Source organism: Chrysemys picta, chromosome 7 (genome assembly GCF_011386835.1).
Source record: "Chrysemys picta bellii isolate R12L10 chromosome 7, ASM1138683v2, whole genome shotgun sequence".
NCBI classification, from domain to species: domain Eukaryota; kingdom Metazoa; phylum Chordata; order Testudines; family Emydidae; genus Chrysemys; species Chrysemys picta.
In genome coordinates this window covers 97,118,052-97,132,181 of record NC_088797.1, presented here as the reverse complement: position 1 = coordinate 97,132,181, position 14,130 = coordinate 97,118,052, and the positions used below count along the sequence as shown (strand labels likewise).

Sequence of the window (14,130 nt, the reverse complement as noted above, 5' to 3'; positions counted from 1 at the left end):
AACCTGCATGTGGGAACTCAAACTGGCAATTAAGCAAGTAAATGCCATTTTTTCTCTAAACATCTAGTGCTATGTTGATTCTCATTAACTATATGCTCTAGGTCATATACATATTATTGAAAACCAAAATATTTAATTAAAATGTATTTGTCGTATTGAATATTTAGATGGTGTTGATGTAGTCATACATTAATTGATGCTCCACTCAGTGCTTTTGCCTATAAAATCACTAATAATTTTATCTATAAAGCAAACTGAAATGATTTTGAAATGTTTTTGTTTCATATTAAACACTCTTGTTAGAGCATTTAATTCAATAAATCAGTAAAACAAAGATAAGGAAATCACTCACGCCAGTGTTCTCTCCCCTTTCATTTAGCAGGGAAATAAGCTTGAAGGGAAGAGATCTACTCTGGTTGCCTACAAGTTCCTTAAGTGCTACTGATGCATTTCCAATTAATCTGGAAAAAAAAGTGGAAAAGATATTACATTAGCATATACTCTGTGTATTATGCAGACAGAAGTATCCTGTTATCTGTAGCCAGTTTATGCTTGCTGTCCCTTACATAACCAAATGGGTCCAAAAGCATATAAAGACTTCAAAGCAAATAAAAGCAACTAAAATATTGCAGTTATTCTCTAATTGTAGACTATTAACTATTCATTTTTTATTTTGGTCCCCAAAATGTGCTGTTTGTTTCACTAAAGACAACTCTTACCTGAAAGAGTTTATAGTCTCAGTTTAAGACTTAACACAATGAGTGAGGCTTGCAAACAGAAGGGAGGAAATGAGGGTTACAGCTATCAGAAAATGCATTTCACAGTGTAGGCATAAGCCACTTCTTAGGTCTGTAAATGTTATTAATTAATGTTTTAATGTACAGCAGAGTATAATATGTGTGTGTAGCTTGTGTGTATATCCGTCCGTCTGGGATAAATCAGTTTACCGCTCTGAGCCACAGACTACCCATTGGTTAACTGGAGATAATGATATCTTCCTTTGTAAAGCATTTTGAGATCTACACATGAAAAGCACTACATCAGAGCTAGGTATCAAAGCTTTGTATGTATGAAGAAGAAAGATCAAGAAACAGATGGCTATAACTGATTTACTTGAAAGCATCACAGAATTAATCTACCGGCCTATTGACGACATAGACAGTGCCCTTGATTGGGCCCTCTGAGAGCAGAGTGCAGATTTAGACTGTGCTTCAACACAAGCCCTGCCAGGAGAAGCTGTCCAGAAAATTTGCTAGCTCATGCCCACTCCCAAGGCAGCTTTGTCCACTTTTGGGCTGCACTGGCCAACTCCAGTCCCCTCAGAAGAATGAAGCTGTGAATACTTTGTGCCAGTGCAAACCTCCCTTCAGGCAGAATTCTACCACTGGGGGCTCACAGTCTTGTGTTATGCTGGAAGAAGTTGTAGCCTATGGCTAAATCAAGTCATATTCACAGATTTAATGTACGTGAGCCTAAGAACATAATAAGGTGTTTACAGATTAATAATACAATATACAAGCCTTTGTAGTGCAACTTATCTGTAAATGTAAAAAATGAGGCATTTCCTATCTGAAATTATACTCTGGGTATGTAGCGATGAAGTACATCAAATCATGAAGTAGATTCCTAGAATAACTGAGAGCTCTGCAGATGAGATAACCCTGGCTACATTTACTCTGCAAACATTAAACATAACATACTTTTCAAAGAACTCTGCAGTATTACTGCCAAATTGTAAGAAAAATCCTCTACTTAAGAGCTCACACTGAGGTCCCTTTGGACAGCCATTGGTGGCTTTTCAGTCAGAAGCCAAGGATCCCACATCACTTTCCAAATTCAAGGGGCAAATCTAATATCTTAGCCATCTTCTGTGCCTTATAAAATGTCATAAGCACCTAGCTTATTGTTTGCAAAGTGCGTTAGAATTCATTATATACTAACCATTCAATATAAATATACGTTCTAAGTTGTTCCAGTCTATTCATTATGTATGTTTTTCTTTATAGAAAGACTAACTGGATACTTTCAGCCTGAATATCTCCTTCCTTAGAGGTTTTTAAGGTCAGGCTTGACGAAGCCCTGGCTGGGATGATTTAGTTGGGGATTGGTCCTGCTTTGAGCAGGGGGTTGCACTAGATGACCTCCTGAGGTCCCTTCCAACCCTGATATTCTATGATTCTCTTATTCTATGAATGACTTGTTAAATGAAGAGAAACATCACAAGACGTACATTAATTCTTCCCATGGACTGATCATGCAGCCTCTACTGCTATCTCAGTCATGTCCAACCTGGGGTGCAACAGAGCAAGCCCAGGAACCAAATCCCGGTTTCTCTCATGGTAGTGCAAGTAGCCAATCTGTACCCACAGGACAGCACTGATGTCAGATTTGGGAATGGACTTTAGGAGCACCATACCTAGGTCTGTGTCATGGACATGAACACTGTAATTTATACAACAGTACATCTCAGTGTTGGATGCTATGAGAAAAACAGAACATGCAACAGCAAGGTGCTGAGTGCCCCCTTTGACTCCCCTTGAAATCAACAGGAGCTGCACTTTGCACTTTTCTGTGACAATCCCTAAGAGCTTAACAATGCAGACTTCCTACAGTACTTCCAGGCTGGGACTTTCAAAGGGGGCCAAGAGCTTCAACACCCAGGTCTGTCTGCACTACATTTTAAAACTGTGGCAGAGAGTCTCAGAGCCAGGGCCTAAAGATTTCGGCTGGTGCTATGGCCCTAAAAACAGCTGTATAGGCACGGAGGCTTGGCTAGGGGCTGGGCTCACAAGTCTGGAGGGGGAGATGAAATTCAGTGGCAGCTGGGTGCCTTAGGTTCCTCTGAAAATCCTAGTCCTAGTTCATAATAACGTCTTTTACAGCCCAAGTTTAACATTACTAAACACCTATTTCATTTGTTTTATAGACAGCAACTTACTAATTTTAATAAAAGCTGCAGAAATGGAGGTATTGTTCTGTGGAACTGTGGAATTGTGCTGTGCATAAGAGGAGATTCACAACACAGTTTATCAGTTGCAAAAGTATCTCCATGCTCTTCCCAGCAGCTGTTGCATTTCACCAACACATTTCAAACAGAACTCATAAGAAGTATGTTGCGTCCTAACTGATTAGGAGCTTCTGGAATGAAACATACCGATGCAGTAAAGTAAGATTCCACAGACCACTGGTTTAAACCTGTAACTCACAGAACACAAATTCAACATGCAGCTTCCCCTTTTAGCTAACTCAACTCTCTAATCCAAATCAAAACCTGGAATGGACTCACATGACCCAGCTGCTATTCTCGGTACTCTAAAAGACCAGCACGGATAATGGAATGGATTCTCCATAAACATGACATCCCTCCTTTTCCCCCCCACAAACTTTAAATTAAACAACAATTATTAAACTCACCACTTTGAAATACATCCACCTAATGAATAAAATACAAGCAGCACAGAATAAATGAAGCAATGTCAAAAGTTTGATGATTGTTCAACACATTCACAAAAACACTTATATTTAAGGCTAAGATTTTGTCATGGTTGTTTTTAGTAAAATCACAGACAGGTCACAAGCAATAAACAAAAATTCGTGGAAGTCATGACCTGTCCGTGACGTTTACTAAAAACAACTGTGACAAATGGGAAGCAGGGGGGATCTAGCACCCAAGGCTGCTGCAGCTCCATGATTTCCCCCGTCACCATGGTGGCTGGGAGCTGCAGGGTTCCCCCTCCACCCACAATGGCTGGCAGCTGCAGGGGGGTAGGGGCCTCTGCCCACAGTGGAGGAAGCTGCAGGTGTGACTTCATCCTCTCTGAGCAGTGACCATCGTGCCTCTGACCACTGTGGTCTTGTAAAGCTCAGGATAAAAGGGCGTAGAGAGTTTGTTGCTCGGCTGAAAGTTTCTGGCGAGAACTACATCTCCCACGTTGAAAGAAGTGGTCTTGGCCTGTGCTGGTCGGCATATCTTTTCATGACAAGCTTCGCTTTGTTGTCAAGTTGATGTAGAGGTTCATCATCTGCTCTTCTCTCAACTTGTGGCAGTTTTATTCTTAGTTGTCTGCCGAACAAAAGAGATGCTGGCACCATGGTAGTTGAACAGTGGAGAGTGGTTTGGAAACCGAGGAGGAAATGAAATAACTCCTGTTTCTTGTCTAATCCGTCAGCTGCAGCAATTCATAGTGCTTTCTTGAGTGGTCGCATAAACCTCTCATCTTCTCCATTGGCTTGCAGCCAGTGCAGAGTAAGTTTGAAACCAAGATACTCTGCAAATTGAGCGAACTGCAAGTCTTGAAATTGTCAGTTTCAATAACGGCAGGTATGCCATAGGCTGACAAAATCTTGTCTAGTTTGGGTATAACAGCATTAGCAGAAGTAGTGATGATCATTTCAACTTCAGGATTTTGAGAATAGTAGTATCTAATAACCAGTAAATGTTTTCCATTAGGGAGATCACAAAAATTCATGCTAACTTCTGTCTGTGGGGATGTGGGCAGAAGAGACATGTAGAGGAGGAATGTGGTTTTCCAGAACTCCTGCCTGGTTTATAGTCTGTATGATTTAAGGAGAGTTTCAGGAAGGCTATCAATTCTCGGGAACCAGACTTTTTCTCTGAGCAGTAATTTTGTTTTTACCAGTCCCTGGTGACCTTTGAGAGTCAAATCAAATGTGTGATCCCACAACAAATGCAGAACAAGAAGTCCTGCATCTTGGAGTAGGAGGTCATAGTCCATGACAGTAAATTCACCTTTGACACAGGCAAATGATCATAGAACAGCTTATGTTTCAGGAGTCAAATGCTGTAAACTATGCAGTTTTTTCCAGTGATCACTTCAAATGGTTTTGATGATCATTTGGAGACGTGTCAGACTCTGCAGCTGTCTTTATTTGTTGTAACAAGAGAGCTTTGCGAATGGTGTCTGAGAGGAGGAAGTTCTTATATGCTTCTGCTTTCTCCATAGTGTTGTGATTAAGTGTTTCAGGAATAGAGTGCCTAGAGAAGTAGTCTGCATGGCTATCCTTTCCAGACCAATAGATAACTTTGTAGTCATAACCTTGTAGTTTGAGCATCCACCGCTCAATGAGAGCTGATGGGCAAAGAGAGGGATTATTGATCATAGGTTGGTTCAAGGGACTTGTGATCAGTCAGAATCATGAAACGACATCTGTAAATGTATAAATGAAAATGGGAACATCCCGATGCTACAGCAAGAGCTTCTCTTTCTGTCTGAGAGTATCATTGTTCTGTGGGTGAAAGAGCCTTTCTGCCATAAGCAATGGTGTAAATTTGAAAACATTGGTCAACCTGTGTGAGGACTGCTTTTAATCCAACAGGGTTAGCATCTATTAAAAGTTATGACATGGGTAAGGGATTTCTTGAGTTCGTCAAATTCATTTTGATGTTCATCTGACCACACTCATATGTAGTCTTTCCTGGTTAGAGCTCTCAGAGTCTGTGTGATAGTGCCTAATCTCAGAATGAATCTGCCACAATAGGGCTAGGAAGCCCTAGCCGCTACAAATGTCTACATGCTCTGCTACATGGGCAGAGTGGCATTGTGACTGTCCTTCACTTTCTTAGGATCTGCAGAGACACCATCTTTGGAGAATGTGTATCCAAAAAATTCTAATGTGGGTTTATTGTACTCACATTTGTCTGGGTTTAACATGAGATTCTGCTCCTGCACTTATTCAAAAACAGCTGCTAGTCGAGTGTCATGCTTTTCAGATATGGTGCCAAATTCTAATATGTCATCACTCACATTCAGAACTTCAGGGATTCCAGCTGGTACCTCACGTATGGTGTTTTGAAATATTTCTGTGGTTGAAGAAATGCCCAAACTGAGTCATTTACAGCAGCATAGACCCACAGTTGGTGACGTTTGTTATGTATCTTTACTCAGGGTGAAGCTCAAGTTGATGGTTTCCTGCTCTGTTTGTAGCTAACTAAACTCTCTCTAGTCCAAACCAAAACCTGGAATGAACTCATGCAACCCAGCTGCTATACTCAGTAGTCTAAAAGACCAGCACAGATCATAGAATGGATTCTCCATAAACACTACAAAATGTGTGTAATCTAAATTGCAATCAGGACAATACTCTCAGAAAGGCCTTGAAGATAATGTTGTAGCAAAACATACTACATTCATCTGTAATTAAAATGTAACAATCAACTTTAAATATCTTTCTTGGGTTATAGAAAGGATTTAAAGGGAAGGAGATGATGTACTATGATATTGCTTGATGGATGTTAAAGGCAATTCTAGTTAAACAACAGCAATATGGATAGGGTGCATAACATGGGCAGGGTGTATACATCTAAATTACATTATGAAATATCATTTATGGGCCAGTTTCTCTCCCCAGTCTGATCCCTAAGCAGCACTCAATGGCACAAAGGAACCAGATGCTGTCCGGCTGCAAATTTCCCCAGCAGAGCTCTCAGCTGGCATAAAGCTAGCTTACATGGTTCCTCCTCCCATCCTTGGCGTAAGGAGTGTGCCAGGGTGTCTCTGCGCATAGGGATTCTCAACTGGCAGATGGCCCATATACCAGTTTGCAGTGGTCCCCAAGAGACTGACTGCTGACAATTACCAGAGTGCAGCAGCAATGCAGCCATACCTCACATACCCCTTACACCAGGCATGGGGCATGGGAGCTAATACAGGGGCAACCTAGGGCTGTTCTAACCTGCCCCAGGACCAAGGTTGAAGCTACACATGGTAAAGAATCAGAGAGCTGTACCATTTTTCTGAGTAGCATGCCTCCCTTTCCTGTGCCAAGCAGATCTTGGTTAAGGAGAGAATCTTCCCCTATTGGCCTAATCCAGTGCCCTCTGAAGTCAATGGAAATACTCCCAAACTGTTCACATCAAAATGATTCTGTTGTGCAGATAGGTGCGCCAACCAAATGCCTGACTACATACACTCCTGAACAGGATGGTGTTTGAAATTCAGATCCAAACTGGCTTGAACCCATTTCTGCTGTTTTGTAATCATAAGGGTATTTAACCTATGATAAAAATCCAAACAGAGATGTTTGGGACATGCATTATGTTAATGTTCTTATTTAATTTCTCATATTGCAGTATTATTTAACAACAAATGATGGGCAAACCTCAAAGAATTACAGGGTCAGTTTATACAAACACCCAAAAGTTCAGATGCTAATCCAGGCTTGATCTGACCTACACTATTTAAACTTCAGAGGGCTGCAAAACTGGACTGAAATCTCAGTGAAATAGGTTTACTTTCACCTTTAAAAAAATAGATTTCTTCATCAGGCTATTTTGGAGTGTGCTTGAGGGTGGGACTAGAAGAAGGTATCCATATTATATGTTTAGGAGTAAGCATGCTGTATTCTTAGCTGTACCTGTTAGAGAACAGCACACATATTAAACAATAGCTGAGGGGCCAAAGTGAAACATGTAGCAGGGCAATATCTATCACCATAGTTAATGGTAAGTACCAATGGACATTGAAATGGACATTCAATACTGCTCAGCAGTTAATTGCTGAGTGCCTTCTGGTTCACTGTTACTGTAAATCAGAAATCTTACTTTTTCACTTGTCTTTCTTTTAGCCATACACAACAAAGTAAGAAATTTAAAGCATCCGTCTTTGGTAAACTATGTTAACTTTCACTTCTGGGTAAAGCAAGATTAGGAAAAGCTACAATGAGATATTTAATGAACGCACAGAATATTTTGTACTAGGAGGGCTACTGTATTTCTGGTTGCCACCTGTCCCTTCAACCATGTTTTGGCCACTAAGGAGAAAGGGCCAAATTATGCTAAAATTTGTGTTACCAAAATTCGGTAATGGTTGTTGATCATAAGTGCTGTCAATCCTGGCTTCAAATATTAGTGTGGGCCGAGCCTAGGAGACAATAATAGATGGTTTTCCACAGAAAAAGACAAAAATTGTTTCTCTTTGGGTTCAGTGTCCCACAAGTTGGTGCAACATGGGGACCATATTTACTTGACATTTCACACTGAGGAGAAACATTGATTACCACCCACCAGTGTACTTGGCCAATCTGTGTTTCACGTGGGGATGGTTAGATTAGGTTTGCTTTCACTAAACAAGAACTCTAAAGAGATCCAAGTCATCTTTTCTATGTGAAAATCAGTTATCCTGAAGACAAATCACTGAAACAGTTGGACAAAGTTGGAAACAAAAATAGAAGAGGATTTGCCCTTTGGTCTATGATTCCCAGGCTATGGGGCCATCTAATTTGAGGGAGCTAGAAATCTATAGAAGAACTTAATCTATCTTCTCTCTTTCTTACATAGTTGCTAGCTCTTTCCTCATTAAGATAGTCCTGAAAACATAAACATCAATATTAACAGATATAAACCAATCACTGGGGTTGAAAAGAACAAGTAGCCAAGTTTCACTTCTGCAGGTGGGGGAATCATTTAAACAGGCCTGTCTACAAATGGTAAAGCTAACTCTGATTCTGGGGAGAGACAGAGGCTTTCCCAGTATTTATTTTTGTTTACTTGTTGAAGAGTTTCATAACTTTTCCTAGTTTGGTTTAATATAGCTGGCAGTGATTTTTTGAAAAGATAGGTTACCTGAACCATTCAATATGCATAAATGTGTACACACTTCAGAGAGAATTTACAAAACCAATAAGAAGACTGGACTCGCATATTATCTGGATGAGTCTCATCAACCACACCCTTGCATCCTGTGACACATCTTCAAGAATCATGATGGTTTTGAAATTTTCCAATTTAAGCTTCATTTCCTCATACCTACCTACCCTGACTAAACAAAATTATAGCACTCATTTGAATATGCTATAAGTTTCAAACAGCACAGTAGGAAACCTCCAGGAGTACAATTAGAGCAGTATAAACACTTTCTTGTATAATCAGATTTAGCTTTTGAGGTCTAAATTGGATCTCATGTACAGTAGCTGATTTTAAAAGATAAATCCACAATTTCAAGAGTATTTGACATCAGTGCTAGACCTATAGTGTTTCCCCTATTTCAAAAAAGTAGAATCTATAAACTACAGGTAAGTAACCATTAAACACAGCCTTGTATTTTTGGCATAGCTAATTAATCCATTGGTGCTAGTATCAGGAAATCCTAACTCACAGCACTAACTAAGAGGTTGATGTTTCTCTCTGTTGTAGTATGAAGTTATCTTTCTATATAGCATTCCTGAGATCTCAACCAGTGTAAACTGAGGTATATCATACAGGTGTAGCTGCTCCATAGCATCCCCTGTTGGCCAAGCATAGTTCTGCCAGCACTCCCTTTCTCAGTTTCCCTCCCCGAGGTGATCCTACTCAGCTCTCCACACACACATCTGTGCTGGAGATATGGCTTAGCCCTCTAGCCAAGTCACAACAAACGTAACCCCTTCCAGGATACCAAGAGTCCAAACTAAAAAGTGCCCATCACACAGAAAGGTCCCTTGTCCCTTTGGGTCTTCCCTTCAGCCCACTCTTTGGGCCCTGCTCCTTGCCCTTTCTGGGTTCTATGCCTAATATACTTCCCAGCTCCCATGTTGTTTACCTCTGGAATACCCTTTTCCTTACATGCCCTGATTCAGGGCAAACTACTCACTGGCCACCTGGGGTTCCAACTCCTGATAGGGTTCACTCTTAGTCCTTTTATAAGGCCCAGGTGTCCATTAATCTATCTCCTGCCCCTCCATAGTCCCACCTCTTCAGGCTGGGAAGCAAATAATTAATTATGGCACAGATGTGGCTGGCCCCATATCCCCATAAAGGAGCAAAGGTAGCACCACTGATTTCAGTGGAACACACTGATTCGTCACCATCATCCTTGCTCCCCCTGCATATATTATAATGGCTTATATCCAAACATCCTTGCTGGCTGTATCTGTTACATGGTAAAGTCCATCCTAGACCTTCAAGACCAATCTTCTAATACATACTGTTGCAGCTAAATATGTTTGTTCAAACAGAAGTAGTACTTATTTTAATCTTCATTAATTATTTGATACTGCTTTTTGCAGGTGCATAGATTTGAAAAGAAAAATGTCATGCACATCATCATCTACAAAGGTGAAATCTTCAGGGGAAACCAGAAGAGACTTTAATATGTAAGGCTCCAAACCTCAGATCTATGAAGGCAGACTCCTACATGCATGCCGCCCCACTGTCGGGCACAGAGGTCTACCCACACGGATCCAATTGCAAGAGGAGGGTCTAAATATTTTTGGTGCCAGCTTAAGAAATTGATTAAACAGTTATAATTACAAATCTAACAGTGTCTCAACAGTGAGCTGCAGTTAACCTCCCCTGCTGTAGATTTGGGACTACATTCTTCACCAAACAGAAGGGTGTGCCCAGCCTATTTTCCTCTGTGTTGCCAGGTTACTAATTACTCAGTTTGGAAAAATGTGTACAACTAGTGACTTGCCCTCCTACACATGGAATAAAATCACTTCACTTAATCAGACCACAATGTAACTTCCTGTAGAGAATGTGGTATTTGTAACTTTGTAATCTACCCTTTGTACTTCAGAATGATCCTAACTATTACATTTTCCTATCACTGTGTAGATTCATTTTCCTAGTGGAATGAGAGATTTTAAACATTGACTAGACTAACAACATAATGGAAAACAGATGTGTTCTCTTCTCAGTCATTTTTATATGGGAAAAACCAGCTCTGCACTTTGGCACGTGAAAGCTCTCTTTGTCTATCCCTGGAGTGATCTATGTGGACATTATAACAGTATGATTTGGGCTTTTTTAATGTAACTACTTTTCCAGTGGGTCAGGCTTTGTGTCATGATGAACGTTCATTTAATATTAGTCTGCTCTTACAGTAAAATTTCTGCAGGTAGCAGTAAATTCTGGTTCCAGAAGAAATAGAAAAATATGCATAATGTTCACATTAGCCTAATTGCAGAAACATACCACAGCAATGAGTAGTGTTTTGGCAGAGTGTAAAAGCAAGGGAAATTCTACTAGACTGATTCTCCTGCACTGTGTAATACCAGCTTAAGTACATTACTGTATAAGTTTTTAGGAGACTGCCCTTGTTCTATAGCATCTGCCCAGATCTTTGCTCCAGGGATGGAGGAGCAGAGCTAGGGCTATGTGCCTGATACACTCCCTGTGAGTGACCGGGCAGGGAAGGATGGCAAGGCAGGATAGGTGAGACCTATGGTTCCACTTCTACCTTGTGTGCCAGTCAGCAGAACTGGCTGAATGACAGATAAGGAGTAAGCTATACCCTGAAAACAGGTGATTTAAATTATTGCCCCCACCTCACTCCAGCACAAGATAAATGAGGCCTGTGGGAGGAAACTCCCCCATACTCAAACTTAAGCCTAAAAATTTCCCCTCAGACAGCAAAATAAAAAGTGAATAACAATGTGAGCACTTAGACCCAATATTGGCACAGGGACAAATCCTGTTTGCCTTACTCATTTGGACTAGTCACATTCATTTCAAAGTCCTCCTGAGGCTAAGGTGAACAGGGTATGGCCCACAATGGGTATGTGCAATAGACTTTCACCTCTGGAGGCTTCAATCCAAATCATGACAAGTTTCACGGGTAAAGTGAATGTGATGATCTCCTATTCTCCATTGTGGTTGTTATTTGTTTGTATTACAGTAGTGCCTAGAGGCCAGTGCTAGGCACTGTACTGTGTTTGCACATATCCCAAAACTGCCATGTGTGGTAGCCTAAAGCAGCCTGTTCTGCAGTCTCCTCCCTCTTTTGGGAATTGTGCAATGTTGCAGTTCAGGACTGAGGTAAACTGGAAGAAATATGCCAGGAGGATTTTATGCATTCTTTTGGCTACTCACTTTACAGAGAAACAAAATCATTCACCAAAAAAAAAATAAAAATTTTTTTGGTCTGATTCACAAAGCGATTTTAAAAAGAAATAGGAATTAGGGTGGAATGAACAGAATTGTGTAATTTGCCACTGCTGCAACCCCCTTGAGAATTTATAAATAGTTCCCTCGTTATTTATGCATATAGGATCAATTCCTCATTCCACTGATGTCAATGGGACTTTTTTTGGTTGCGTGGGAGAGGACGTCTCCATCATTTTAGTAATATACCACTAACACCTTACAACGGAAAAAAAACCTACACCTCAGCTGTTCTTTACTGTGAGTGAGCATGAATAACTGCCTGCAAAGGCAGGTCTAGTTATACAGTAGTGGAGCATTTCAAGAAAAAAACAAACCACGCATTTCACTACTCCCTATTCCGTTGCTGCTGAATGTGTGGCACTGGATTTCTTTAGAACACTGAAGAACTACACATATGTAACTATGTTTTGAAAGACCTCTTAACTGTGTTCTTTTTTCAGCTTACCTATCAGAGAGTGAACTCTGTCATCTACTTATTAACTCTTTGGGGCAGGACCATCTTTTTGTTCTGTGTTTTGTACTGCACCTACCACAGTGGGGTCCTGAATGGGGCTCTGAAGTGCTACTGTAATACAAATAAATAATATTATTATGTTTCAACAGAATGCTTATATTCCAACTGCAGATTTTTTACCTCAAGCTGTCCACTTAAACTACACCTGTAATACATTTCAGTTAAGTCAATAATGCATGAGACAGAAAGAACACAGTGTGGCTTTCAGATTCTGGCTTGAGCTTGCAGGCTTGGATAATTAAAAAAAAATCTCATTATTTGTAAATTGAATGGATTTCCTCTGAAATCACTGAGAGACAATAAACATGAAAGCCCACAATGCAATTTATAGCAACCTTTGGAATGAATTTGTTCCCTATTATTGATTGTGTGTGACATTTTTACAAAGAAGTGTACTTATTTATATAAAATATTGAAAATGTAATATGAAAGGGTGCTAAAAGAATAGAAGCTGTGAAAGACTAGAATGACTTTGGTGTGAATCCCAAGTGACTTTTGTTCTAAATCCTACTGTTGTATTCTTTTTTTCCTTTGGAAATGATGGTGGCTATTTTTAAATTAATCGGAAACATTGTGTGCACACATCAAATGAGCATTAGTTTATGACCCTTAAACAGTTAGTGATTGTGAAATAGTTATTTCACCATCTTCCTATTTACTTTGCATGAATATGCTTTTCGTAGCTCCATATATAGTACGTCACTTTCCCAGGGGGTCTTCTTTGTTCAGTTTTTATGTGTACATAGAATACAGAAGTGTGAACTAACTCCTATCCATAAACAAAGATGTCAATATTTGTAATGATTAGTCCATGATCATTCTTTTGAGAAATACAAACAGACACGGCTGATGTTTGCAAATATGATTTTGGATTAAGGATAGATTATCTAGTTTGGAAAAAATAAGAATTGACTGGAATCTTAGCCCAGATATTGAGCTGACCCTGTTCAAAGGTTCAGATAAGAATTCTCCCATCTTTTAGTGATGTCATGCAAAATCCATCTCAAGAACTCAGCAGGGCTGGCAGACTTTTCTGTGTCAATTTCTTTCTTCAGATATCATGATTTCCACAACTAGGGCTAATAGGCACTATGGCAATACAAATAATAATTATGACAAAATACTGAAAATCTATACTACAATGTTATCTACATACTGTACATAAGTAGGCCATGATTTAATTGCAGTGAAACCTTTCCACGCATAATGTATAGTTTTATGCAAAATGCATTTTGCAACGTAGCAAATCTTTGTTACATGTCTAGGAAACTGTTTATAAGCATATATCCCAAACATGAAAGTTTTGTATTCCAGGAACTACACAATTCCCTGGGAAAAAATGATTTTCTGGATTTTTTAGTAAGTGTTCTATGCAATAGCATTTCACTTGTTTTAGTTATACTGACCAGCTTAATTTACAGGACCTTACATATTCTATTTAATTTTAGCTTTCAAATATTTATTTTTTTAAAATACATAGTTTGCCTTTTTAAACAATTTAGGGAACTAAATACTTCTGATGAGTTTATCCTTGATAGTTATTCTATTAGTAGTTTGCAGTATTGTCTCTCTCATTCTATTAGTTGACATTTTATAAAAATGTAAAGATAAAACATAAAAACTCTTGGATAAAAAACTTCCAGCACTAAAAACAAAGAACATTGCATTACCCCCTGATCTTTTAGTTATGTCTTTTCCCTTTCATGTAAAAATAGCTGCCTTTATACAACAT

At 39.5% G+C, this 14,130-nt stretch overlaps 1 protein-coding gene across 2 annotated transcripts in view; it reads right to left on the bottom strand.

Annotated features, from left to right (window-relative positions):
- MYOF (myoferlin) overlaps positions 1-14,130 on the bottom strand; it is a 105,758-nt gene that overhangs the window by 76,432 nt on the left and 15,196 nt on the right. For both annotated transcript variants that reach the window (XM_008163270.4, XM_042856811.2), the window contains exon 4: positions 353-461. In XM_008163270.4, the coding sequence (XP_008161492.2) occupies positions 353-461 (109 nt within the window). The remainder of the gene's footprint in view (positions 1-352; positions 462-14,130) is intronic.